General features: G+C 40.6%; 1 protein-coding gene across 1 annotated transcript in view; it reads left to right on the forward strand.

The window, feature by feature from the left end:
• LOC117508369 (WD repeat-containing protein 49-like) overlaps window positions 1-25,102 on the forward strand; it is a 209,099-nt gene that overhangs the window by 66,357 nt on the left and 117,640 nt on the right. The window contains exon 11 of the mRNA XM_034168121.1: window positions 5,632-5,796. Coding sequence (XP_034024012.1) covers window positions 5,632-5,796 — 165 coding nt within the window. The remainder of the gene's footprint in view (window positions 1-5,631; window positions 5,797-25,102) is intronic.

Here is a 25,102-nt window from a genome sequence, read left to right on the forward strand (position 1 = left end):
TGTGCCTTATACTGTAAGTATTCCAATTGTGTTTTCATTTTGAAAAGCGGGCAAAAGCGGGCAATAAGAATCATCTATAAGGTAGGATATCTTGATCACACAAATAGTCTATTTTTGCAATCCAAATTGTTGAAAATGCCAGATCTGGTTAATTTTCACACTGCACAATTATTATATAAAGCCAGTAAAAACTCATTACCCAGTAATATTCTGAATCTCTTCACCCAGAGAGAAGGAAGCTATAACTTGAGGGGATGTGGTAACTTTAAAGTCAAGGCAGTGAGAACTACCAGGAAAAGTTTCTGTGTGTCCGTGTGTGGCATTAAGCTGTGGAATAGTTTGGCACCTCAGCTCAAGCGATGTCCTAACATCCATCAATTCAAAAAAAGATACAAAGAAATGGTTCTGTTGAAATACATGAATGAGGAGAGAGGTGCGTGATCGTCACGTCTTTTTAATTTATTTCTAGTTAATTTACCTTTGCTTTTTTGCGTTGTCAGCAATAGAAGGGGTCTCGCTAGGACACACAAACTTTCATAAAATATCTGGAATTATCCTGTACATCAATTTAATTATATATATCATAGCCATAATTGTAAACTATATTATTAAAAAAAATGATAATAATGATAATAAAATCTTACTATATGTTTGTTAATATAATAGATGTTAACATAGTCGCATAATACCTTTTATTGCCGGTGTCGAAACCATGGTCAAAAGTATTATTCTTATACATCATGATCCTGTAGTTGAAATGCTAGTCAAATAGAAGTATGGTGATGATGGTAATAACTTAGAGAGAGGGGGAAACATGTATATGTATGTATGTATATATGTATGCGTATATATATGTGTATGCGTGTGTGTATGTATGTATGTATGTGTGTGTATGTATGTATGTACGTATATATATATGTGTATGTGTGTATGTATATATGTGTATGTATAATATGTATGTATATGTGGGTGTGTATGTATGTATATATACATATTTGTATATTTATGTTTACATTTATATAAATATGTACATATGTAAGTTTATTGATACATAAAAAGACTTTTCCTTTTCTTTCCTCCTTGTTTCCCCCTCTTACATCACTTACATCATTATCACCAGATCAGGGTTCGCAAGTGGGGCTCTGTTGCTCAAAGGTCTCCCCCTTCTGCCAGCAGACTCCAAAACCTTGTCTTTTAATGCAGAGCCTAGGACATTCAGCAAAGGGTGGACCTGTGTCAGGGGGCGACCCCTCTCTGGCAGCAGGTTTACAAAATACTTTGCATCTTTTAATGCACCACACACATGACAAATGGGGAAGGAGGTGAAGGGGGAAAAAAAAAGAAAATAATAATAATAATAATAATGATAAATTAATAAAAAAGTTAAGGTAATTAAATTAATAAAATAAAATGAATGTAGCATAATTGTATATATGTATATGTATTATGTGTATACATGTGTGTATAGGTGATGTATGTGTGTATTTTGTGTATGTATGTTCGCATGTATGATGTGTATATATATATATATATACGAGGTCTGTCCGTAAAGTATCGTACCTTTTTGTTTTTTTCAAAAACTATATGGATTTCATTCATATGTTTTTACGTCAGACATGCTTGAACCCTCGTGCGCATGCGTGAGTTTTTCCATGCCTGTCGGTGACGTCATTCGCCTGTGAGCACGCCTTGTGGAAGGAGTGGTCCCGCCCCCTCGTCGGATTTTCATTGTCTGGAAATGGCGGAATGAAAAGGACTTTTTTTCCATCAGAATTTATTCAGAAGCTGTTAGAGACTGGCACCTGGAAACCATTCGAAAAATTTATCTGGCTTTCAGTGAAAATTTTACGGGCTTCACAGAGAATAAGGACTTTAACTACAGGTTTAAGGACCCCTTTAAAGGACGGTCGGTGCGCCGCGCTGCGAGCTGCGACGATGCGGCACAAACCACTGGATCATTTCTAAGCTGATGGCTCTGTGGATACGAGACCGTCGTGTGCTCTTTCTCTGGTTATCACAAGACCTGGACATCAGCCATTTTCCGGCAGATTTCACTTTTAACAAGAGATTTTGTCAATGAAAGCCGCGCGGAGGCTTCGCGTGTCACGACCGATTCGGTGATGAAGCGAGACAAAGGAACACCTCCGTTTCGGCGTGTTAGAGGACAAGTTGGGACATGTCCAGCTCTCCACAAGTTCTTTTATACTCACTCGACTGGTAAGCACTGAAAGCCCAGATAGACTCTTGTTAAAAGTGAAATCTGCCGGAAAATGGCTGATGTCCAGGTCTTGTGATTTGTGATAACCAGAGAAAGAGCACACGACGGTCTCGTATCCACAGAGCCATCAGCTTAGAAATGATCCAGTGGTTTGTGCCGCATCGTCGCAGCTCGCAGCGCGGCGCACCGACCGTCCTTTAAAGGGGTCCTTAAACCTGTAGTTAAAGTCCTTATTCTCTGTGAAGCCTGTAAAATTTTCACTGAAAGCCAGATAAATTTTTCGAATGGTTTCCAGGTGCCAGTCTCTAACAGCTTCCGAAAAAATTCTGATGGAAAAAAAGTCCTTTTCATTCCGCCATTTCCAGACAATGAAAATCCGACGAGGGGGCGGGACCACTCCTTCCACAAGGCGTGCTCACAGGCAAATGACGTCACCGACAGGCATGGAAAAACTCACGCATGCGCATGAGGGTTCAAGCATGTCTGACGTAAAAACATATGAATGAAATCCATATAGTTTTTGAAAAAAATAAAAAGGTACGATACTTTACGGACAGACCTCGTATATATATATATATATATATATATATATATATATATATATATATATATATATATATATATATACTCAACAAAAATATAAACGCAACACTTTTGGTTTTGCTCCCATTTTGTATGAGATCAACTCAAAGATCTAAAACTTTTTCCACATACACAATATATATATATATATATATATATATATATATATATATATATATATATATATATATATATATATATTGAGACAGAATTACCATCGACACACACAAGAATAGTGTTGTATGGCTGGGGGGGGCCTGGCTGCCTTTTTGTTTCTGTCTTTTGTTTTTCCTTCCAGGTGGCTTGCATTTGGGACTGAGTGGCTGTGTAGCTGAGTTTATCAGGACCTCACCCTGATCACCTGCGGCTGATCACCTGCGGCTCGTCAGGACTCACAGCTGTGGTGCATCTTCATGGATTGGAACATGGTGGCATTTAAGACTGGAGTACACAGTGTGTATTTGCCAGAGACTCGACCTTGTGACCAGACGGGTGAGATCGTCGTCTCGAGAGCCATCTCATCATCAGTGGATGCAGAGAACGTCCAGGTTTGATGCATGGTCTGTGAAAGAGGAGGGGGTGAGGTCTCACGCTCGTCAGCACACTTCCTGAGGTATGTTTGATTTTGTGACTAACATTTATACAGTCAGTAAATATGGTATCCCTCACACCTTATTATATTGAGCTGTATGTAGTCGTTTAATCAGCTTCCACTGCTGTGGAGTTTTGTGAACTGGATGTTCCATGCCTGCAGGGTGGGAAGCTGATTAGTAATTAAGCCAGGAAGTGTTTGCTGTTTGTACACCTTTGAGCGTTCTCTCTGTGTGTTGAGTGTGGACTCACATAATGATTCCTTCTTTCACAGACTCGGTTTGTCGCGGCCACCTGGGGGGTGTCGGCGGGGTCCTTGGGTCCGAACCAGTTCTGGCTCCGGACCGTTAGCGCTGCTGGGAGCGCACCGCAATCCACCACGCCAGACCGTGCACTTTTATATTTTTCACAGCACTGTTATGTTCATTAAACTCTGTTATCCTTTGTACCGTGCTCTGCTTATTTTATACTGGGTCCTTCAAACGCTGGTCGGTTCTCCGGGCTGCGTCCGACACATAACAAATAGTTCTTTTAAATAGTCATTTTCTGAGTAAATGTGGGGAATTTATTGACATATGAAAATGGCTTAAGGAATGACACTAGCAATATCAATAGCAATTAAAAAAAATGGTAGTAATAATAATAATAGAAATAAAAAAACAAAAACAAAAAAAAAATTTTGATTGACAATAATTATTGTCATTATTACTGTCTATTATGGTGAGAATTGTTTTTGTCATCATCATTATTATTATTATTATTATTGTTATTATTATAGATACTCATCACTAATATATGATATCAATTACATAGTAATAAAAAAGGAATATTGGTCACACTCGGTAGTCGTAATAACGTATGGGTATTTGGGGGTGGGATTAAATATGTTCGTCTTCATCCCACCCCTTTTCGGGTTAAATGCGCGGGTATGTATGCGTGTATGTTTGTATCTCCTGTTCTTTTCAACCCAATGTGGGTAAATGTAGATGTCAAAGAAATGCTTATTTTGTAAAACTCAAAATAAATGATCAGTCAGTCAATATGTATGTATATATACGTGTATATGTGTGTGTATATATGTATATGCATATATGTAGTATGTATGTGTATATATGTATATGTGTGCGTGTATATATATGTGTATATGTGTAGGGGTATGTATATGTATGTGTAGGTATAAATGTATGTATGTGTATATATATATGTAGTGTATATTTATTTATGTGTTAGTGGGTATGTATATAGGTATATATGTGAGTGTGTATATGTGTGTGTATAAGTGTATATATGTATATAATGTGTGTGTATGTATGTACGTATACAGGTATATATGCACGGCCCAAGCAGAGGGTCACCCCCTAGAGCCTGGTCTGCTTGAGGTTTCTTCCTAAGAGGGAGTTTTTCCTCACCACAGTTGCCTAGTGCTTGCTCTGGGGGTCGGCAGGGTTAATATGGAGTGACTTGGGCCAAGTTTGCTGTGATTTGGCGCTTTATACATAACGTACTTATACATGAATTGAAATGTAATTGAATATTGAAGTGTATGTCTGTGTTGATATGTAGTGTGTTGTGAATTTGTGTATATGTTGTTATGACTGTTATAATTGTTGGACTCATTCTAGCAGGGGTGGGCGTTGATAAGCTTTGCTTCTGCCCACACCCTTTCGGACTCACAGGCTTGTTTATATAACATTCATATTATTGGTATGTTTCTGTTCTTTTGGATTTGTGTGTGTGCCGAATAAATTCATTCATTCATTCATTCATTCATTCATTCATTTTGCACTTTAATGGTTTCATTTGAAGTATATGTGCACTACACTGATGCATTTAAAAAGGCTATGCCTAATACTGGAAGTATTAACCTACTTCACAGTACCAGTTCAGGTAACAAAATTTAACTATGTTGAAAGGATTTTCAGTACAGTGTCTGTTCTTTAAAAAGACACCTCTTTTGTTTTTGTTTTTATTTATATCAACATTATGTCTACAGCTTTCTGTATTATTACAGTGGGGGCATAATAAATGTTGTATGCCTACATTCTATGTTCTATCTTTCTTTCAATATATTTAGCCATTTGGCTTTCCTCAGGGTCTATGTAACCTGTTCTGAAATGATTTATTATATAATTTATGTATCGTGATAATATCGTTATAGCAAGAGGTTGCAGTGTGTATCGTGATATGGATTTTTGGCCATATTGCCCATCCCCTACTGACTAGATCCCGTCTCTCTGCAGGTCATCAGCAGTGATTCCGACTCCTCTGTGATCTGCTGGCAGGCTAACACAGGCCAAAAAGTCAAACACTTCACCCATTGCCACGGCAATGCTGAAATTTCCACTATGGCTTTGGATGGTTCACAGACCCGGCTGTTTACTGCAGGCGCTGACGGAGAGGTCAAAGTAAGCAGACAGGCACATGAACACACGTTCAATAAAATGCGAACACTAGAATGCAACAAAGCTGATAGCCAAAACAAGACAATAAAATGCTAAAAAAATGGATGAAATCACAGTTTTTTGTAATAATTGTAATAAACCCAATTTCTTACACTCACAACACAGTTTCTTACATCTGCAAACAGACTTTTCACTGTTTTGTCAGCTCCCATTTTTAACGGATGATAAAGGTTATTTTCCAACAGTGCACAACAGCATAAAGTGCCACGCCTTTGTCATTGGCAATATGCAAGTGATGCATTTATCATTTTCATGCTCAGGTCCTGTAAATACAGAGTATAGTTGCAGTGATCTGTGTGCATATGGGCGCGTTGGTCTGAAAATAAGGTGTGATAAGGTGCAGTGCTGAATGGAGAAAGTGATGGTTCACAGACTATGCAATGGTTGAGGCACAACTGCCAATACAGGATCATCAGTCCGCACAATTAGATCCATGAAGGGTAACACACTGAGTCACGCTGCATGTCCAGAAAAAATGCACGAGCTTAAACAGTCATACAGAACAGTCATACCAGGTACCAAGGTCAGAAGGAGAAGGCTGAAAACAGAAATCAAAGTAAGACAACAGAGGTAAGCAACTAGGAAAAACAAAGGGTTACAGTTACCAGAAGACTTGGCAAGCCACAAGACATTTTGGTGTGGAGGAGCTGGTGAATTGTTACAGCACACGAGGAAAGCAATCAATGAAACAAGAAAGAAGTGTGAGGGGAACAGGAAGAAAGCAGCAGAAAAAAAACAGAAGGGGAGAATGTCAAAATAATACAGGAAGTGAGGAAGAAAAGACAGAGTGAGATTGTGAAAGACTACAAAACTTTAACCCTCTGGAGTCAAATGACGCGCCCTTGCGTAAAAAGTCATATGACCTAATTAAGTTGGATGTAACAATCTGTTGCACTCTGAGGCTCCCTTTAAATTTGTGTTGAATGTGGAGATTCCAACCGTTATAGCACTTTAAATTTTTAATAGGCCTAGTATAACTTGACTTATGAGTATTTTTTACACCATGCGTTGACATGAATATTATTTTCATTTTGCGCTGCACGTTTATGTATACACACGCAGCCAAAAGTATCATTTCCTTCTCTACTGCAGCAGCAACAGCGGTGGGAAGAAATATAACTGTTTCTTCCTCATTGATTGGCTCTTGAAATTTTCCACCAATCAGAAGTTACTAACCCCATGTGTGTTCACTAACCCCACGTGTGTTTGATCACAACCCACCCACACCACGTGGGTTTGATTGTGTGTGTATTTCTCTTTGTTACTGGTGGGAAGCGTGTGTGGTTAGTGTTTTGCTGTTGTTTGGGGTTTTTTGTTGTAAAAATGAGGCGTTTTATGAATGTGGAGCAAGCACTTATTTTTTTCACTGGAGGAAGATGGAGCATGCAGCGCATTGTCAGAGTGTGAAACAGACAGTGAGGATTCTGGTCATGAAAAAGATGATCCCTCTTCTGTTCTGGAGCAACCAAAGCAGGTGGATCCACCAACATGCGCACGGAAATCTGAAGAGAGGGTTGGACCTTGTGCTTCTGTTTCCAGATCCAGAACTCTGCTCGTACGAGCAGCAGAGACACGCCCCAACGCTGACTGCTGGAACACAGAGGAGGATGCAGGCACTGGTTCAGCAGTAAGCAGAGTTCAGCCTCAGAGAACACCAGGAGTCCAGGTTGATACACTTTCCACCCAAAGTCCAAAAGACCTTTCTCTTTGGGAGTGATGAGGATGGACAGGATTCGGAATGAACATATCACAGGGACAGCTCAGGTGGGATGGTTTGGAAACAAACTCAGAGAGGCGAGATTGAGATGTTTGGACATGTGTAGAGGAGGTTCCGAGGGTATATAGGGAGAAGGATGCTGAGGATGGAGCCACCAGGCAGGGCGAGAAGAGGGAGGCCAAAGAGGAAGTTTATGGATGTGCTGAGGGAGGACATGCAGGTGGTTGGTGTGACAGAGGAAGATACAGAGGACAGGGTGAGATGGAAATGATTGATCTGGTGTGGCGACCCCTAATGGGAGCAGCCGAAAGAAGAAGAACTTATACAGATTCATGATGAAGTGGTACAGAGGAGGGTTTTCTTTCACCAAAACATTAAATCTAGGCTTGCATCTCAGATGTACCTTCTGGCAAATTGTAGCTGAACTTTCAGGCCTTATTTTTAATAAAACCCTCCTCTGTGCCAACTTCATCATTAAAATTAAAATGTGTGAAATACCAAGGGGCCAAATACTTTTGCAAGCCAGGATTCTGGTCATGAAAGAGATGATCCCTCTTCTGTTCTGGAGTAACCAAAGCAGGCGGATCCACCAACACGCGCACAGAGATCTGAAGAGAGGGTCGGAGCTTGCTTCTGTTTCCAGATCGAGATCTCCACTCGGACGTGCAGCAGAGACTTGCCCCGACGCTGACTGCTGGAACACGGAGGAGGATGCAGACACTGGTCCAGCAGTAAGCAGATTTCAGCCTCGGAGAACACCAGGAGTCCAGGTTGATACACTTTCCACCCAAAGTCCAAAAGACCTTTTTCTTTTGTTTTTTGCAGCTGACACAATTAGAACAATTTGCACCAACACCAATAAAAGTGCTGCAAAAAAAAAACCAAGGCATTAGGGGAAAAAATACAACTGGACAGACATTGAAATGGAAGATCTGTACAAATTTGTTGAACTTCTGATATACATGTCGTTGGTGTCACTGCCAAGTCTCCAGGACTACTGGAAACAAAATAATATTTTGTCTGTGCCCTTTCCAGAGAAAGTAATGTCCAGAGATATAATATTGAGATCAATATTCTGGAACACCTAAGTGATCCAGATGAGGATGTAGAAAATGATAGAAAAAGGGAACAGCAGGTCATTACAAACTGTTTCAAGTCGGCCTCTTTATGATGACATCCTCACTGCCTGCCAGGCTTATTACCACCAGAGGAGGGAGCTGGCAGTGGATGAGAAGATGGTGGCGATGAAGGCAAAAACTGGAATAACTCAATATTTGAAAGACAAGCCAAAAAAATGAGGCATGACACTTTTTGTGTTGGCTGTTTCTTGGCTGTTTCAAGTAATGGCTACACACTCAAGTTCACCATTTACATTGGCAAGACTGTGATCACAAGTGAGCACGGGCTGTCATATGACGTGGTCATGAACCTGATCCAGCCATCCTTGCTTGGTACTGGGTACCACATTTACATGGACAATTTTTACACGAGTCCCAAACTGTTCATGGACCTAGCTAATGTGAAGTTTGGGGCATGTAGCACATACAGGGAGAACAGACGAGGATGCCCCAGAGGGAGGGCAAATACTCTCACAAAAAAATCTGAAAGAGGATCTATAAGATGGATAAGAGAGGGGCCTCTAAAGTTTGTAAAGTGGATGGACACACGGGAGGTGTCTATGTGCTCCACCATCCATTGTGCGTTTTCAGGTGAGACAGTGCGGAGAAGGGTGAAGGATGCGAAGGATGGATGCTGGACGGTGAAAGACATTCCCTGTCCTATCCCAGTGTTGGCTTATAATAAAAACATGGGTGGAGTTAACCTATCTGAGCAGCTCATCCAGTACTACTCCACCCATCGGAAAACTGCACGCTTGTACAGGACAGCGTTGCTGCACTTCCTTGACATTGCAACCACAAATGCATTCATCTTGCATCATGATATCAGCAGTGTCAAGCAAGTGCAGCCCATGACACACAAAGATTTTATGGTGGAGGTGGTGTGTTAACTGTGTGGCACAGACAAAACAGGAGTCCCACAGAACAGGAGCAGAACCACGTTCCTGTGCCAATTGTGACAGGCACAGATCCTTGCCAAAAGGCCACAAAAGGCAGATTGAGGTGTCAACAGTGCCTTCACGTGGGCAACAAGAGGAGTGACACACTGTGGAAGTGTCAGGCCTACGATGTGCCCATCTGTGTTGTGTTGGACAGGAATTGTTTTTATGAGTGGCACAAATAGTTTAGCATGTCCTACACTACATTGTACATATGTTTTTGAAATGTATCATTTATATTTACATTCTAAATCTTATTTTGACATCTGATTGTTCTCTAAATCATTTAGCATTAGCATTTCCTGCACTATATTTGTACGTTTTTGAAATTCTAAATCTTATTGTGAAATCTGACTGTTTTGTAAATAATTGTACCAAAGAATGCCTGAAGCATTTCCTGCATTTATGTAAATAAATGTATTTGTTTTTGTTTTTTTCTACATGTGTACATATGTTTTTGAAATTTACAATTTATATTTACATTTGAAGTTATGAAAATGGTTCATTAAACAAGTTTGTGGTTTTCGGATTTTATGTTTTTTGTGTGATTTTAGGTTCAGTGTGTTAATGCAGTAGGTCAGAATGAATGAAAAACTGGAAAGTCACACAGGTGAGGTTGTCCTGAAAAAAATGACACCAAACAAGGCCAGGTAAACACTTTTTAAAGGTAAATTATAAAGGTAAAATCAAAAGTAGTCAAAAATGGCCAATTACCGTACACCCTGGACTCCAAAGGGTTATGGTCCTGCTTATGAAGAAGTGCAATATTTAGAAAGTCTTGCATCAATTGCACAAGAATACACATTATTACAGCCTATTACCAACAACCTGAACCGAAGACAAAAATTATAGCAAAAATAAAAAATATTGTAACAAAAAAAGAAAACTTAGCAACTGGAGTGTACGAAAGTTTTAAGCTGGTTTTCTTCCTCTCTGAGTTGGGTGATGGACAGCACCAACAAACCAAAATGAACATGGGGGGGTTTTACTGTAGGTCTCACAAGGAATACAAATTAATTTTATTTTTTGCTTGGGGTCACCATAGCAGACCTGGCACGGAGCACATGTTTTGGACTGGATTCCCTTCCGGATGCAACTCCAAGTCAATATGTACAAGGACAATGACAATGGGGCAGACATGGCCATGAACCAGAGACCTTCTGTTTACGAGGCAAGCATGCTAAATGCTTGTGCTACCAGTCTACACCGCAAAAGGAGACTGCTGATAATACAGTGCATCTTGAAAGTATTCACGTGCTTCACTTTTTCCACATTGTGTTATGTTACAGCTTAATTCCAAAATGGATGAAATTTATTTTTTTCCTCAAAATTCTACACACAATACCCGATAATAAAAATTTGAAAAAAGTTTTGTTTTTTAGATTTTTTCAAATTTATTAAAAAAACAAAGACAAGGAAATCCTGTGTGCCTAAGGTGCATCCTGTTTCCACAGATCATCCTTGAGATGTTTTGTAGAGCTTAACTGGAGTCCAGCTGGGGTAAATTCAGTTGATTGGACACAATTTGGAAAGGCACACATCTGTCTACATAGTTGTATAAGGTCCCACAGTTGACAGTGCATGTCAGAGCACAAACCAAGCAAGTCAAAGGAATTTTCTGTAGACCTCCGAGGCAAGATTGTCTAGAGGCACAAATCTGGAGAAGGGTACAGAAACATTTCTGCTGCTTTGAAGGTCCCAATGAGCACAGTGGCATCCATCATCCATAAATGGAAGAAGTTTGGATCCACCGGGAATATTCTGAGAGCTAGCCGCCCATCTAAACCGAGTGATTAAGGGAGAAGGACCTACAGTGAAGCATGGTGGTGGCAGCATCATCCTTATTTACTTTTTGTCTTTGAAATGCCACAAACAAATTAAAATGTGTGAAATACCAAGGGGCCGAATAGTTTTACAAACCACTGTATGCATATACAGCATGAACCACTGGCTGGTTCTTGCCAGAAAACCATCTCTCATCTGCATTTGCCCTCCAGATAGCACTGCACCTGGCACACTTTTGATTTAGCAGGGAAGACACGTGACAACTAGGGTTGGGTATCGAGAACCGGTTCTTTTCGGGTATCGTTAAGAAATGATTCGATCCACCAGTATCAAAAGCCTTTTTGCTTAATGATTCCCTTATTGGTCCTTCAGAGCGGCCGCTGTTTGTGAGTGTGTTTGTCGGGAAAATGATCATTCCTCTACGTTGATTACAGACCCTGCAGCAGGTCTATAATCAACCGTTTCTGCAGCGCGACACCACTTTGAAGCGTGAACCAATGAAGCAATGCTTCGATCCACTGGCTCATGGTTCTTTGAGTCGCTGCTCTTCATAAACAGCAAGCCCGCTTCTTAACCGCTCTCAAAGCCATTAAAATATTGTGAGTTACTTTTGTGTGGATTAAAGTCACTAACTGGGACTCTTGTCTTGTTGCAGTCAAGAAATGAGAATCATCCTCCGTTCCATTGGCACAGCTCTAAACGCTGTGCAGCTCTCTGCCGAGACACAGTCCGCTCGGAATTAATAACTTCAAAATGAATTGCCACTTTATGACACGTCTTTACAAACGTTGTAATACAGACAATAAACTACAGTCAACTAAAATGTTTTTTCCTCCCAAAATGAGATGTCCGGCATTCTTTATGAATTACATCCTGACGTGCAATGCAGCCAGCTGCAAGAGCTCAGCTCAGAGGTATGGAAAGACATTCATGCCAATAATGTCTGAAAGGAAATGCTTTTGACAATAACTACAGATTTTGTTTATTTCTATTTATGTCCAGAGATCAAGGATCCACCATGTAGAGTTTATTATGTCCAGAGTTTAAGGATCCAGTGACCAATTTCATATTTATTTACTTTAAGACTCAATAAAATGTTGTTCAATTTCAATTCAATTTCAATTTAATTGGCTTATAAAGCCCAAAATCACAACAAAAACTGCCTCAAGGCGCCTCACACAGAACAGTTCAACATAAAAACTTAAAATAAATAAATAAAAATTAAAAAATTCAAATACATAAATAAAAACAGAAGTAAAATAATAAAACGGATAAAAAAACTATTCATAAGAAAGAGAATAAAAATAGCTTTTAAGTCTTGACTTAAAAATGTCCATGGTCTCTGCCTCACGGTCGCAGGAAGACCATTCCACAGAGCAGGTACACGATAAGAAAAAGCTCTTTGACCTGCAGACATAGAAAACCTGTAAAGCCTACTTTTAGTACACAAAAAATTCACAAGAGGTATTGATAAGGGAATCGATAAGGAATCGGATCGATAAGCGGAATCGATAATGGTATCAATATTGATAAAATCTTATCGATACCCATCCCTAGTGACAACCAGATTGGATTAATTAAATTTTTACGTAAAACACACCCATGACTAATTAGATGGTAAAACTGAATCTCCTTGGACCCTGCATGCTAGTTTCAGGCAGTGTAAATAGCAATGTGGGATGACATGCCCCAAATCCTTGTGGTGTATGAACTTGTGCCATAGCTAGCCAAGATACGGACATTTGCCACTACTATGATTTTTTTTTTCTTTGGTGATTGAAAACAACTGCAGAAATTGTGGTGAACAAATTCTGATGTTGGCATCTGTCTGTAAGTTCAGCAAGCTGCACAAACTTTAATTATCACATGCATTTTTGTGCTTGACCTGCTGTATTGATGGTGTTTGCTTGGAGTTATGTGACCAGTGATGAGTGAAAGCCATTTCCATGCTGAAGGCTGCAGGATTAATGCAATGTCTTCAATTAATTTACCAGGAGAGTAATTAGACTCATTACGATTGAAAGCAAGTGCAGGAGCCCCATGAACCTGTGTGAGGGCACATACATTGGGCCTCATGTATCAACATGCATACGGCGATATTTCAGCGTATATGGGGTGTACGCCAAAATGGCTGCGCTACTTGGCATTTATCAATGTGGTCGTTGGCGTACGCTGCGCTGAAAATATACACCAGGTCGAGAGGTGGCGTAAATTATACACCAAAAGGAACCAGCGCTGGAATCCACATAAAAATCAAATCAAATAAATTTTATTTATATATCGCCAAATCACAACAACAGTTGCCCCAAGGCGCTTTATATTGCAAGGCAAAAGCCATACAATAATCACAGAAAAACCCCAACGGTCAAAACGACCCCCTATGAGCAAACACTCGGCGACAGTGGGAAGGAAAAACTCCCTTTTAACAGGAAGAAACCTCCAGCAGAACCCGGCTCAGGGAGGGACAGTCTTCTGCTGGGACTGGTTGGGGCTGAGGGGAGAGAATCAGGAAAAAGACATGCTGTGGAGGGGAGCAGAGATCAATCACTAATGATTAAATGCAGAGTGGTGCATACAGAGCAAAAAGAGGAAGAAACACTCAGTGCATCATGGGAACCCCCCAAGCAGTCTAAGTCTGTAGCAGCATAACTAAGGGATGGTTCAGGGTCACCTGATCCAGCCCTAACTATAAGCTTTAGCAAAAAGGAAAGTTGAAAATGAAAAAAAATGAAAAATGAAATGTAAAATGAAAATTATCAACATGATAAACAGTGCCATTATGCGAGGTCTCTTAGATAATAAACCGACCCTTTTATTTATTTTTTTAACTATATGGATTTGAATGACATGCGATTACACCAATCATGCTTGAACCCTCGTGCGCATGCGTGAGTTTTTTCACGCGTGTCAGTGACGTCATTTCCCTGTGGGCAGGCCTTGAGTGAGATGTGGTCCCGCCCTCTCGGCTGAATTTCTTTGTTTCACACGCTGCTCGAGACGGCGCGCGTTGCTTTATCAAAATTTTTTCTGGACCTGTGAGGAATATCCGAGTGGACACTATTCGAGAAATTAAGATGGTTTTCTGTGAAAAGTTTAACGGCTGATGAGAGATTATAGGGTGTTTCTGTCGGTGTAAGGACTTCCCACGGAGCGGGACGTCCTGCAGCGCTTCCAGGCGCTGTCGTCGGCCTGTTTCGAGCTGAAAACATCCTAATTTAAGGCTTAATTCACCCAGGACATCGTGAGAGAACAGAGAAGATTCAGAAGAGGCCGGCATGAGGAATTTATGCGGACATTCCACTGTTTAAGGACATTTTTTTTAATGAAAGACGTACGCGCAAATTCGCCGAGTCGTTTCCGTGACCACTCGGCAAATCTGTGTGCGCCGCGACAGGAAAAACACCTCCGTGTTGAAAACCATTTGTAGAATTCAGGCGGCTTTTAATGGCTTTCAACAAGTGAATAACTGAGAAATTGTTTAACAGCTTGGGCATGTTCCAACTTGCCCATTAAGATTTCCAACGGAGGTGTTTTTCCTGCCGCGACCCCCCGCGGTCGGGTCCAGCCCGACATGCGACTCTGCCCGCACGTTCTTTCATTACAAAATGACCGTTAACAATGGAATGTCCGAATAAACTCCTCATGCCGACTTCTTCTGAAAGTTCTCTGTTCTCTGACGACTTACTGCGTCAACAGAGCCTGAAATGTGGAAGTTTTCAACTTGAAACGGTGAGACGCTGCCGCCTCGAAGCGCAGATCGCCGTCAGGCGCCGTGGACCGTCCTTAAAGCGACACTACCAGACCAAAATCTCTCATCAGCCGTTAAAATTTTTACCGAAAACCAGCTGAATTTATTGAATGGTGTCCACTCAGTTGTGCCTTACAGTTTTGAAAAATTTTTTATCAAACAAAGCAACAGTCTCTGAGCCATTCCTAAACAATGAAAAAAATCTGCCCACAGGCGAATGACGTAACCGACAGGCGTGAAAAAACTCTCGCATGCCCACGAGGGTTCAAGCATGTCTGATGTAATCACACGTGATTCAAATCCATATGGTTTTTGAAAAAAATAATAAGGTCGGATACTTTTCTAATTTACCTCGTACAAATCAATGCATATGTTACATAAATAACACTTTCCTGATTATACTACATAATAATCAATACAAATCCCGCTTTTGCGGGATTGCTGGTCTATCGAGCATTATCCGTGGCCACAGCGCTGACCGCAAAGAAAGCGCTGCTCGCCTTTTTCTCCAGAGCCTGGAGCCAGAGCAGCGCTGAGCTTAACTTTATGTGGTGTGATCGTTTTAGACAATGAAATTGATGTAGTGTTGTCATTCCCTTCGCCCGTGCTGCAATCAGGTTTTGTTTTCTCCATTCGTTTGTTACAATAAAATAAATAAAGAAATACATTTTAAAAATAAAAAAATCTGAAAAATTAGGCGTGTGTTATTAATTGAGCGAGCAAATATCCACATGTCAAGAATTATTGACGTGAAAAGAGAATACAGCGGTCCCTCGCTATAACGCGGTTCACCTTTTGCGGCCTCGCCGTTTCGCTGAGTTTTTAGTCCAATTTTGCATGCTTTTTTTACAGTGTTCTGTGTTCTACATGTCTGTTTATAAGAATCTTCTCGCCCAGAAGAAAAAAGAGCGCCAACAACTACTCATAACTGTGTTTGTCACTCGGAAACAGACACCTGCACCGAGGTGTGAGTGGAAAAAGGCGCGGCGTCAGGACGCAGAGGCACGATCAGAGGAACAGTAAAATACTGGTAAGTCACTATTAATAATTTCTTATGTGTCCAACCTCGTACGTTGATCGTTAAAATTAATTTGTTAGTTCTAAATGCCATCATAATTATTTATAGGAAAACGTTCTATTTTTATTTCTCAAACAAATGTTTGGGCCTGAAAACAGTTTGGTCTTAATTTACTACTAAGGTTTGAACTTTGAGAGTGTTTACACACGAGAGAAAAGTGAGAAAATGTTCATGCCTGATTGAGAAAGTGTATAAAGTGGTTTTACAGCTTTAAAACGTCTATAATAATTGTAAAAAATAACGCGGACTACGTCGCGGTTTCGCGTATTACGGGCTATTTTTAGAACGTAACTCCCGCGATAAACGAGGGACCACTGTAACACTTTTTTGATTATACTACAAAACAATTGATATGACAGCCGCGTTTGATGCTCTATTGGCACGCGTCGTGATTGGTGAAGTTCTTTTTCTTTGCCGTCTTCCTGGCTTCCATGTCATAAAATGAGGGTGTGTCTGAAGCGGAGTCTGAATATTTATGGGCGTGTTTATTATAATTATGATTGTTTTCACCCGCCGCATTTATCAAGGTCACGTCAGGCGTACGCTGGAAATGGGCAGGTGCGCACTGCTTGATACATGTCACGGCAACTTTGGTGTACTTCAAATTTACACCGTAAATTTACGCCACAAGTGTGCAACGTTGATACATGAGGCCCAGTGTGTGCATGTATACAAGTGCTCTCAGTACCACATGAAACAAGTACACGTTATGCTGTACAGAGAAAACAGCCACCCAGTACACCAATTAGTAACAACATATTGTCAACATCAGCCTCCTGGTGAAGAAGTTAGAAGGTAAAATTATGATCTTTTAATTGTGGAGTTCCCATCACGGCAGTGTTGTTTTGTTAAATGCCAGAATTCAGCTCTAACATGTGTCATTGTGCCAAATTTGCACATGAATGGTGCAAGCTAACTGAGCTATCATGTTTGATTGGTGTAAATTAGGATCACTACTCAAGTGATTATCTCATCTTCCACACACTGGGTACCATAATCATCACCAGAATGTCATTCATAACACCATTTCTTCAAATCATAAAAGTTACACTTTATTCTAAAGTGTAAGAGGAAATATGATGCTTTTGATATGACATTTTCCCCTCATCCCCTCCCCCCAAAAATTCAAAAACACGAACTTACACTCAGGGAGTATAACACCCATGCCTTATATGTTTGACATTAATTCTTGTTTTTTTTCTTTCGGCTGCTCTCGTTAGGGGGTCACCACAGGAAATCAATCGTTTCCATCTTGCCCTGTTCTCTGTATCTTCCTCTGTCACACCAACCACCTGCATGTCCTCCATCAGCACATCCATAAACAACCTCTTTGGCCTCTTCTCCTCCTGCCTGGTGGCTCCATCCTCAGCATCCTTCTCCCTATATACGAGGTCTATTAGAAAAGTATCCGACCTTATTATTTTTTTCAAAAACCATATGGATTTGAATCACGGGTGATTACATCAGACATGCTTGAACCCTCGTGGGCATGCGAGAGTTTTTTCACGCCTGTCGGTTACGTCATTCGCCTGTGGGCAGTCTTTGAGTGAGGAGTGGCCCACCCTCTCGTCGAGTTTTTCATTGTTTAGGAATGGCTCAGAGACTGCTGCTTTGTTTGATCAAAATTTCTTCAAAAACTGTAAGGCACAACTGAGTGGACACCAATCGATAAATTCAGCTGGTTTTCGGTAAAAATTTTAACGGCTGATGAGAGATTTTGGTGTGTAAGTGTCGCTTTAAGGACGGCGCTCCGAGGCGGCGTCGTCTCCCTGTTTCAAGCTGAAAACTTCCACATTTCAGGCTCTGTTCACCCAGGTCGTCGTCAGAGAACAGAGAAGTTTCAGAAGAGGTCGGCATGAGGAGTTTATGCGGACATTCCACTGTTAAAGGAGATTTTGTAATGAAAGAACGTGCGGGCAGATTCGCATGTCGGGCCGGACCCGACCACGAGGGGTCGCGACAGGAAAAACACCTCCATTGGAAACCTTAATGGACAAGTTGGAACATGCCCAGCTGTTAAACAATTTCTCAGATACTGACTTGTTGAAAGCCATCAAAAGCAGCCTGAATTTTACAAATGGTTTTCAACACGGAGGTGTTTTTCCTGTCGCGGCGCAGACGGATTTGCGGCGTCGTCACGGAACCGACTCGGCAAATTTGCCCGCATGTTCTTTCATTACAAAATCTCCTTTGACAGTGGAATGTCTGCATAAACTCCTCATGCCGACATCTTCTGAAACTTCTCTGTTCTCTGACGACGACCTGAGTGAACACAGCCTTAAATTAGGATGTTTTCAGCTCAAAACAGCCAGATGGACGCCACCTCCGACCGCGCCGCGCGCATCCGCTTTGTGAGCTGTCCTTAAAGCGAAAGAAACTCCACAATCTCTCCTCAGCCGTTAAACTTTTCACTGAGAACCAGCTGAATTTCTCGAATAGTGTCCACTCGGATATCCCTCACAGGTCATTAAAAAATTTTGATAAAGCAACGCGCGCCGTCTCCAGCAGCATCTCAGACAAAGGATTTCAGCCAAGAGGGCTGGACCAGTGCTCACTCAAAGCCTGCCCACAGGCGGATGACGTCACCGACACGCGTGAAAAAACTGCGCACGAGGGTTCAAGCATGTCTGGTGTAATCGCACGTGATTCAAATCCATATAGTTTTTTTTTTTTATAAAACTGCCGGTTAGTTTCTAATAAACCTCGTAATCTCTATCTCAGCTCTCTGACTTTGTCTCCAAACCGTCCTACCTGAGCTGTCCGTCATGATATTTTCATTCCTAATCCTGTCCATCCTCATCACTCCTAAAGAGAATTGCAACATCTTTAGCTCTGCCACCTCAAGCTCCGCCTCCTGTCTTTTTGTTAGTGCCACCATCTCTAAGCCGTACAACATAGCTGGTCTCACTACTGTCTTGTAAACTTTCCCCTTCACTCTTGCTGATATTCTTCAGTCACAAATCACTCCTGCCATCTTTCTCCACCCACTCCACCCTGCCTGCACTCTCTTCTTCACCTCTCTACCACACTCTCCATTACTTTGGACAGTTGATCCCAAGTATTTAAACTCATCTACTTTCACCACCAATGATGGGCAGTAACGCATTTAAAGTAACGTGTTACTGTCATCCGATTACTTTCTCAAGTAACAAGTAAAGTAAGGGATTACAATAGCAAAAATAGTAATTAGATGGCTGTTACTTTCCCACAAAAAGACTGCATTAGTGTGTTACTAAACTGGGATTTTGTTTTGCGAGGCTGTCTCCTGACAATGACATAAGTGGTGCAACATCAATGTTACAGACACGTGACATGAATACCAGGAAGAGAAAGCGTGGACTGTGGGGGCGAACTGGACAATGCAGCATTTGATGCTTGGAAATACCGGCATTACTTTGACTTTGACTCGATGAAGGATGACAAAAACATTAGCGTCCGCTGTACACTCTGCGTCGGAAGAAACGTTTTGTCAACAGTGAAAAATTCCACCTCAAATCTTAGCAAGCACTTAGCAAGCCGTCACAGCAATATGAAGTTGACTGCTGTGGCTACCACATCGAAATCCACCGAGCAGTCCTCCAAGGGTCCCTCTCCTGCTAAACAGGTGAAAATAGACCTAAGACCGACAGGCCGCAGAACTGAATAAGCCCGTCGCTGGCTATATTGTCGAGGACATGCTGCCCATTTCCACTTTCAACTCCGAGTCATTCCGATGCATTGTAGACAAAATACCGACCAAAAGTGGTGTCAAGCTGCCGCAGAGAAAATCATTTGCAGGATATTTTGAGAGAGAATATGACAAAATGGACACTAATTTGAAGGCTTCACTTGGAGATGTTGACTTTGTTTCCACCACTGCTGACATCTGGACAGTGAATAACAAAGGTTTTATGGGTGTAACAGTTCACTGGATTGATTCCAGTACAACCAAGAAAGTACAACCACATTACACCCATTTTGGCATCTCTTCACTGGCTTCCTGTCCCAGTGAGGTCAGATTTTAAGGTTCTGCTACTAACCTATAAAATTATTCATGGACTGGCACTTCCCTACCTAGCTGACCTAATTAAACCTTACGTACCAGCCCGGGCTTTACATTCTCAGGGTGCAGAACTACTTTGTGTCCTAAGATGAATAAGAAGTCTGCGGGTCACAGAGGTTTCTCTTATCCTGCCCCTGTTCTGTGGAATGATCTCCCTGCATCAATAAAACAGTCAGATTCTGTGGAGATTTTCAAGTCCAGACTTAAGACGCACTTATTTTCCCTTTCGTATGGCTAGCATACTGGTACGGTTTTGTTTTACGCTTTTTACTCTTTTAATTCATTTATTAGTAAATGGAGCGGGCTGCGGCCTCAACTTTACCTAAATTCTGGCTCTTTTAGTGAAGCTTAAGGGCTAGTGGCCTACGATCACCTTAGTATTTCTGTTTTTCTTGTTATTTAATGCTGGCAGATTATACAGTATTTCTTGTCTTTCTGATGCCTGATTCTGTTTTTACTCTGTTTAAGGTGCAGCTCCATCCAGAGATGGGAGTTGTATTCGTGTTGGCGATCCTCCTGTCCTGTGCACCAATAGCATTTCTTGTATATTTGTCCGTGAATTGTTCTGTAATTTATGTTTGTAGCATGGCCCAAGCAGAGGGTCACCCCTTTAAGTCTGGTCTGCTTGAGGTTTCTTCCTCAGAGGGAGTTTTTCCTAACCACTGTTGCTCTGGGGGTTAGTAAGGTTAGACCTTGCCTGTGTGAAGCGCTTTGAGGCAACTCTGTTGATATAGCGCTATATAAATTAAAATAAATTGAAATTGAAATTCCACTTTACAGCGCAACAAGGCCACCCTAGCATGCAAGAGAATTAAAGGCAGTCACATTTATGATGTAATTGGAACAGAGATTGAAGAAATCCATTCATCATACGGACTGCATGGCAAAGTTGTTGCCACTGTAACAGATAATACATCTGATTTTGCCAAAGCATTCAGAGTATGTCAGCCCTGTAAGTTGGAGTCTGAATCTGAAAATGAAGAAGGTGATGATGAGGAATTGACTTTTCAGATGTCAGAGAAGCTCTTTCAGCCACATCTGGTGATGGACAGTTTAGCTTCCCTCCACACCAAAGATGTACATCACACACAATTAATGTGATTTCAACAAGTGATGTTGACAAACATCTAAATTCCTGTCCTGTACCAAGGCTGTATATAGGAGTAGTATTTCAAAATGCACTGTTCTTTGGACTAAAGCAAGTCGATCAACATTAGCCTCTGAACAGGTGGAGGAAGTCAGCCGCAGGAAGCTAATGGTTCCCACATCCACAAGGTGGAATTCCCTGTACCAGGCCATTTCCAGAATCATCATAATTCCCATGAATGAGCTGAATCACCTGTGTGTAGTTTCCAATTCCACAAATTTTTACTTTGGAAAAAAAACTTCAAAATCCAAATCAAAGTCCAGTTACAAATCCATAACAGAAAAAATGAGAGCCACTGAGGCACTTTTGATTGAGAAATTGTTATTGTAAAAAATCTATATATTAATAACTTACCTGGTTAATCAAAATGCAAAATGTATATTAAATGCCGTTTTCAATATTAAATTCAAATGTTCACAAAATCCTCAATCCACATCTGATTTGGATCAAAGTTAGTCAGGTGATAGTGAGTGCCAGTTTGTACCTCACTTTCAAATATGACACACACACACACACACACACACACACACACACACACACACACACACATATATATATATATATATATATATATATATATATATATATATATATATATATATATATATATATATATAATACATTAAATGGGGTTTTCAAAGTTAAATTTAAATGGCCACAAAATCTGTAATCTGGATCAGATCCAGACCAAACTTTGTCAGTCGATAAAGGATACCATCCTACATAATATGAAAGAAATTTGATTGTTTTTGGACAGAGTTATGAATTTTTGAATATTCGTTCAACGTTAAAGACATGGATTTTTCCTGACTTTGATGTTTGTCCTATGATATTGAGAGTTGAATCAGTTCTTGCCTGTCAGAATATGATATCTTCAGTAAAACATTCAGCAAACAGACTAACGGGCAAAAACACAACATAACTAACAGCCTCAGTGTTGCATCATCTATTTTGGTAAACCCATTATTAGTCCTCTGTGCATTTTACCTGTTCTGTTAAAACATGTAAATGTTAGTAATTTGGAATACTTTCTGGAGATATTTTATTATTATTAATATGCATATGTCGCGGACGTGAACGAGCGAAGCTCGTCAGCATCTCACCATGTCATTTAGGTTCTTCAGACTTTATTTTGAGTAAATGCTTCAGGGAAGCATTAGCATGGCAAAAATCTTTCCGCTTCGGGGGCTGGGGGGGGGGGGGGTCCTCCCCCCTGCCTTTTTAAGCATTTTTCTTTATTTGCCTCTCACATGACTGGAAAAGCTCTTCGCCATCTAACCATGTCCTTTAGGTCCTTCAGACTTTATTTTGAGTAAATGCTTCAGGGGAGCATTAGCATGGCAAAAACATTTCAGCTTCTGCGGGGGTGGAGCCCCCCCCCCCCCAAGACCCACCGCATTTTTAAGCATTTTTCTTTATTTGTCTCTCACATGCCTGGAAAAGCACTTCGCCATCTCACCATGTCATTTAGGTCCTTCAGACTTTTTTTCAGTAAAATAGTTCTTGGGAGCATGAGCAGACACCCCCCCCCCCAGACCCCCCCCTTTAAGCATTTTCCTTATTTTGCCTTTCATCTTCTGGGGGGGCTCTGCCCCATACTCCCCACGTTTTTAAGCATTTTTCTTTTTTTGCTTTTCAGTTGACCCCCCTAATTACAGCTCGCTTATCCCCCTGCCACTTTAAGCATTTTTTCAGGTAGTTTTTTCAGGTTTTTCAGGTTTTCAGGTAGTTGACAGTAGGGCTGTACAATATGGCCAAATTATTGTATCAGTATTGTCATATACAACCCCTGGCAAAAATTATGGAATCACCGGCCTCAGAGGATGTTCATTCAGTTGTTTAATTTTGTAGAAAAAAGCAGATCACAGACATGACACAAAACTAAAGTCATTTCAAATGGCAACTTTCTGGCTTTAAGAAACACTATAAGAAATCAAGAAAAAAAGATTGTGGCAGTCAGTAACGGTTACTTTTTTAGACCAAGCAGAGGAAAAAAATATGGAATCACTCAATTCTGAGGAAAAAATTATGGAATCACCCTGTAAATTTTCATCCCCCAAATTAACACCTGCATCAAATCAGATCTGCTCATTGACATTGACCCTATGTGTCTTTTTGCAAGGAATGTTTTTGCAGTTTTTGCTCTATGGCAAGATGCATTATCATCTTGAAAAATGATTTCATCATCCCCAAACATCCTTTCAATTGTCCAAAATATCAACATAAACTTGTGCATTTATTGATGATGTAATGACAGCCATCTCCCCAGTGCCTTTACCCGACATGCAGCCCCATATCATCAATGACTGTGGAAATTTACATGTTCTCTTCAGGCAGTCATCTTTATAAATCTCATTGGAAAGGCACCAAACAAAAGTTCCAGCATCATCACCTTGCCCAATGCAGATTCAAGATTCATCACTGAATATGACTTTCATCCAGTCATCCACAGTCCACGATTGCTTTTCCTTAGCCCATTGTAACCTTGTTTTTTTCTGTTTAGGTGTTAATGATGCCTTTCGTTTAGCTTTTCTGTATGTAAATCCCATTTCCTTTAGGCGGTTTCTTACAGTTCGATCACAGACGTTGACTCCAGTTTCCTCCCATTCGTTCCTCATTTGTTTTGTTGTACATTTTTCGATTTTTGAGACATATTGCTTTAAGTTTTCTGTCTTGACGCTTTGATGTCTTCCTTGGTCTACCAGTATGTTTGCCTTTAACAACCTTCCAATGTTGTTTGTATTTGGTCCAGAGTTTAGACACAGCTGACTGTGAACAACCAACATCTTTTGCAACATTGTGTGATGATTTACTCTCTTTTAAGAGTTTGATAATCCTCTCCTTTGTTTCAATTGACATCTCTCGTGTTGGAGCCATGATTCATGTCAGTCCACTTGGTGCAACAGCTCTCCAAGGTGTGTTCACTCCTTTTTAGATGCAGACTAACGAGCAGATCTGATATGATGCAGGTGTTAGTTTTGGGGATGAAAATTTACAGGGTGATTCCATAATTGTTTCCTCAGAATTGAGTGATTCCATATTTTTTTCCTCTGCTTGGTCTAAAAAAGTAACCATTACTGACTGCCACAATCTTTTTTTCTTGATTTCTTATAGTGTTTCTTAAAGCCAGAAAGTTGCCATTTGAAATGACTTTAGTTTTGTGTCATGTCTGTGATCTGCTTTTTTTCTACAAAATTAAACAACTGAATGAACATCCTCCGAGGCCGGTGATTCCATAATTTTTGCCAGGGGTTGTATATTGTCATGTAAATGCCACTTATATACATGCTGTCCATATTCTTGAGCCGCTTAGGTGGGTAGGGAGAGTTCCCATGGGATAAAAAAGCTTTTCAACCTACCATCCCTGGTTCTCAAGACCAGGCACCTAAGTTTTACCTTAGTAAACACTAGTAGAGTTCCACCTTAGATTTGGAATGTATAATAGAAGATATATCTTACTGAATTTTCATATCAATATGATATATGATGTGACTATGATTTGACACAAAGTGCAGCAACAGTAAAAATTAAACATTCTTAAACGAAACGGTAATAATACCACACTCATTTTGCACTCATCATAAGGTTAGGATACTGTGCCCTCCAAAAGTATTGGAACACTTGAAATTTCACACATTTTAATTTGTTTATGCCATTTTAAATACAAGAAATACAA

This window comes from Thalassophryne amazonica, chromosome 4 (genome assembly GCF_902500255.1).
Source record: "Thalassophryne amazonica chromosome 4, fThaAma1.1, whole genome shotgun sequence".
Classification (NCBI taxonomy): Eukaryota; Metazoa; Chordata; class Actinopteri; order Batrachoidiformes; family Batrachoididae; genus Thalassophryne; species Thalassophryne amazonica.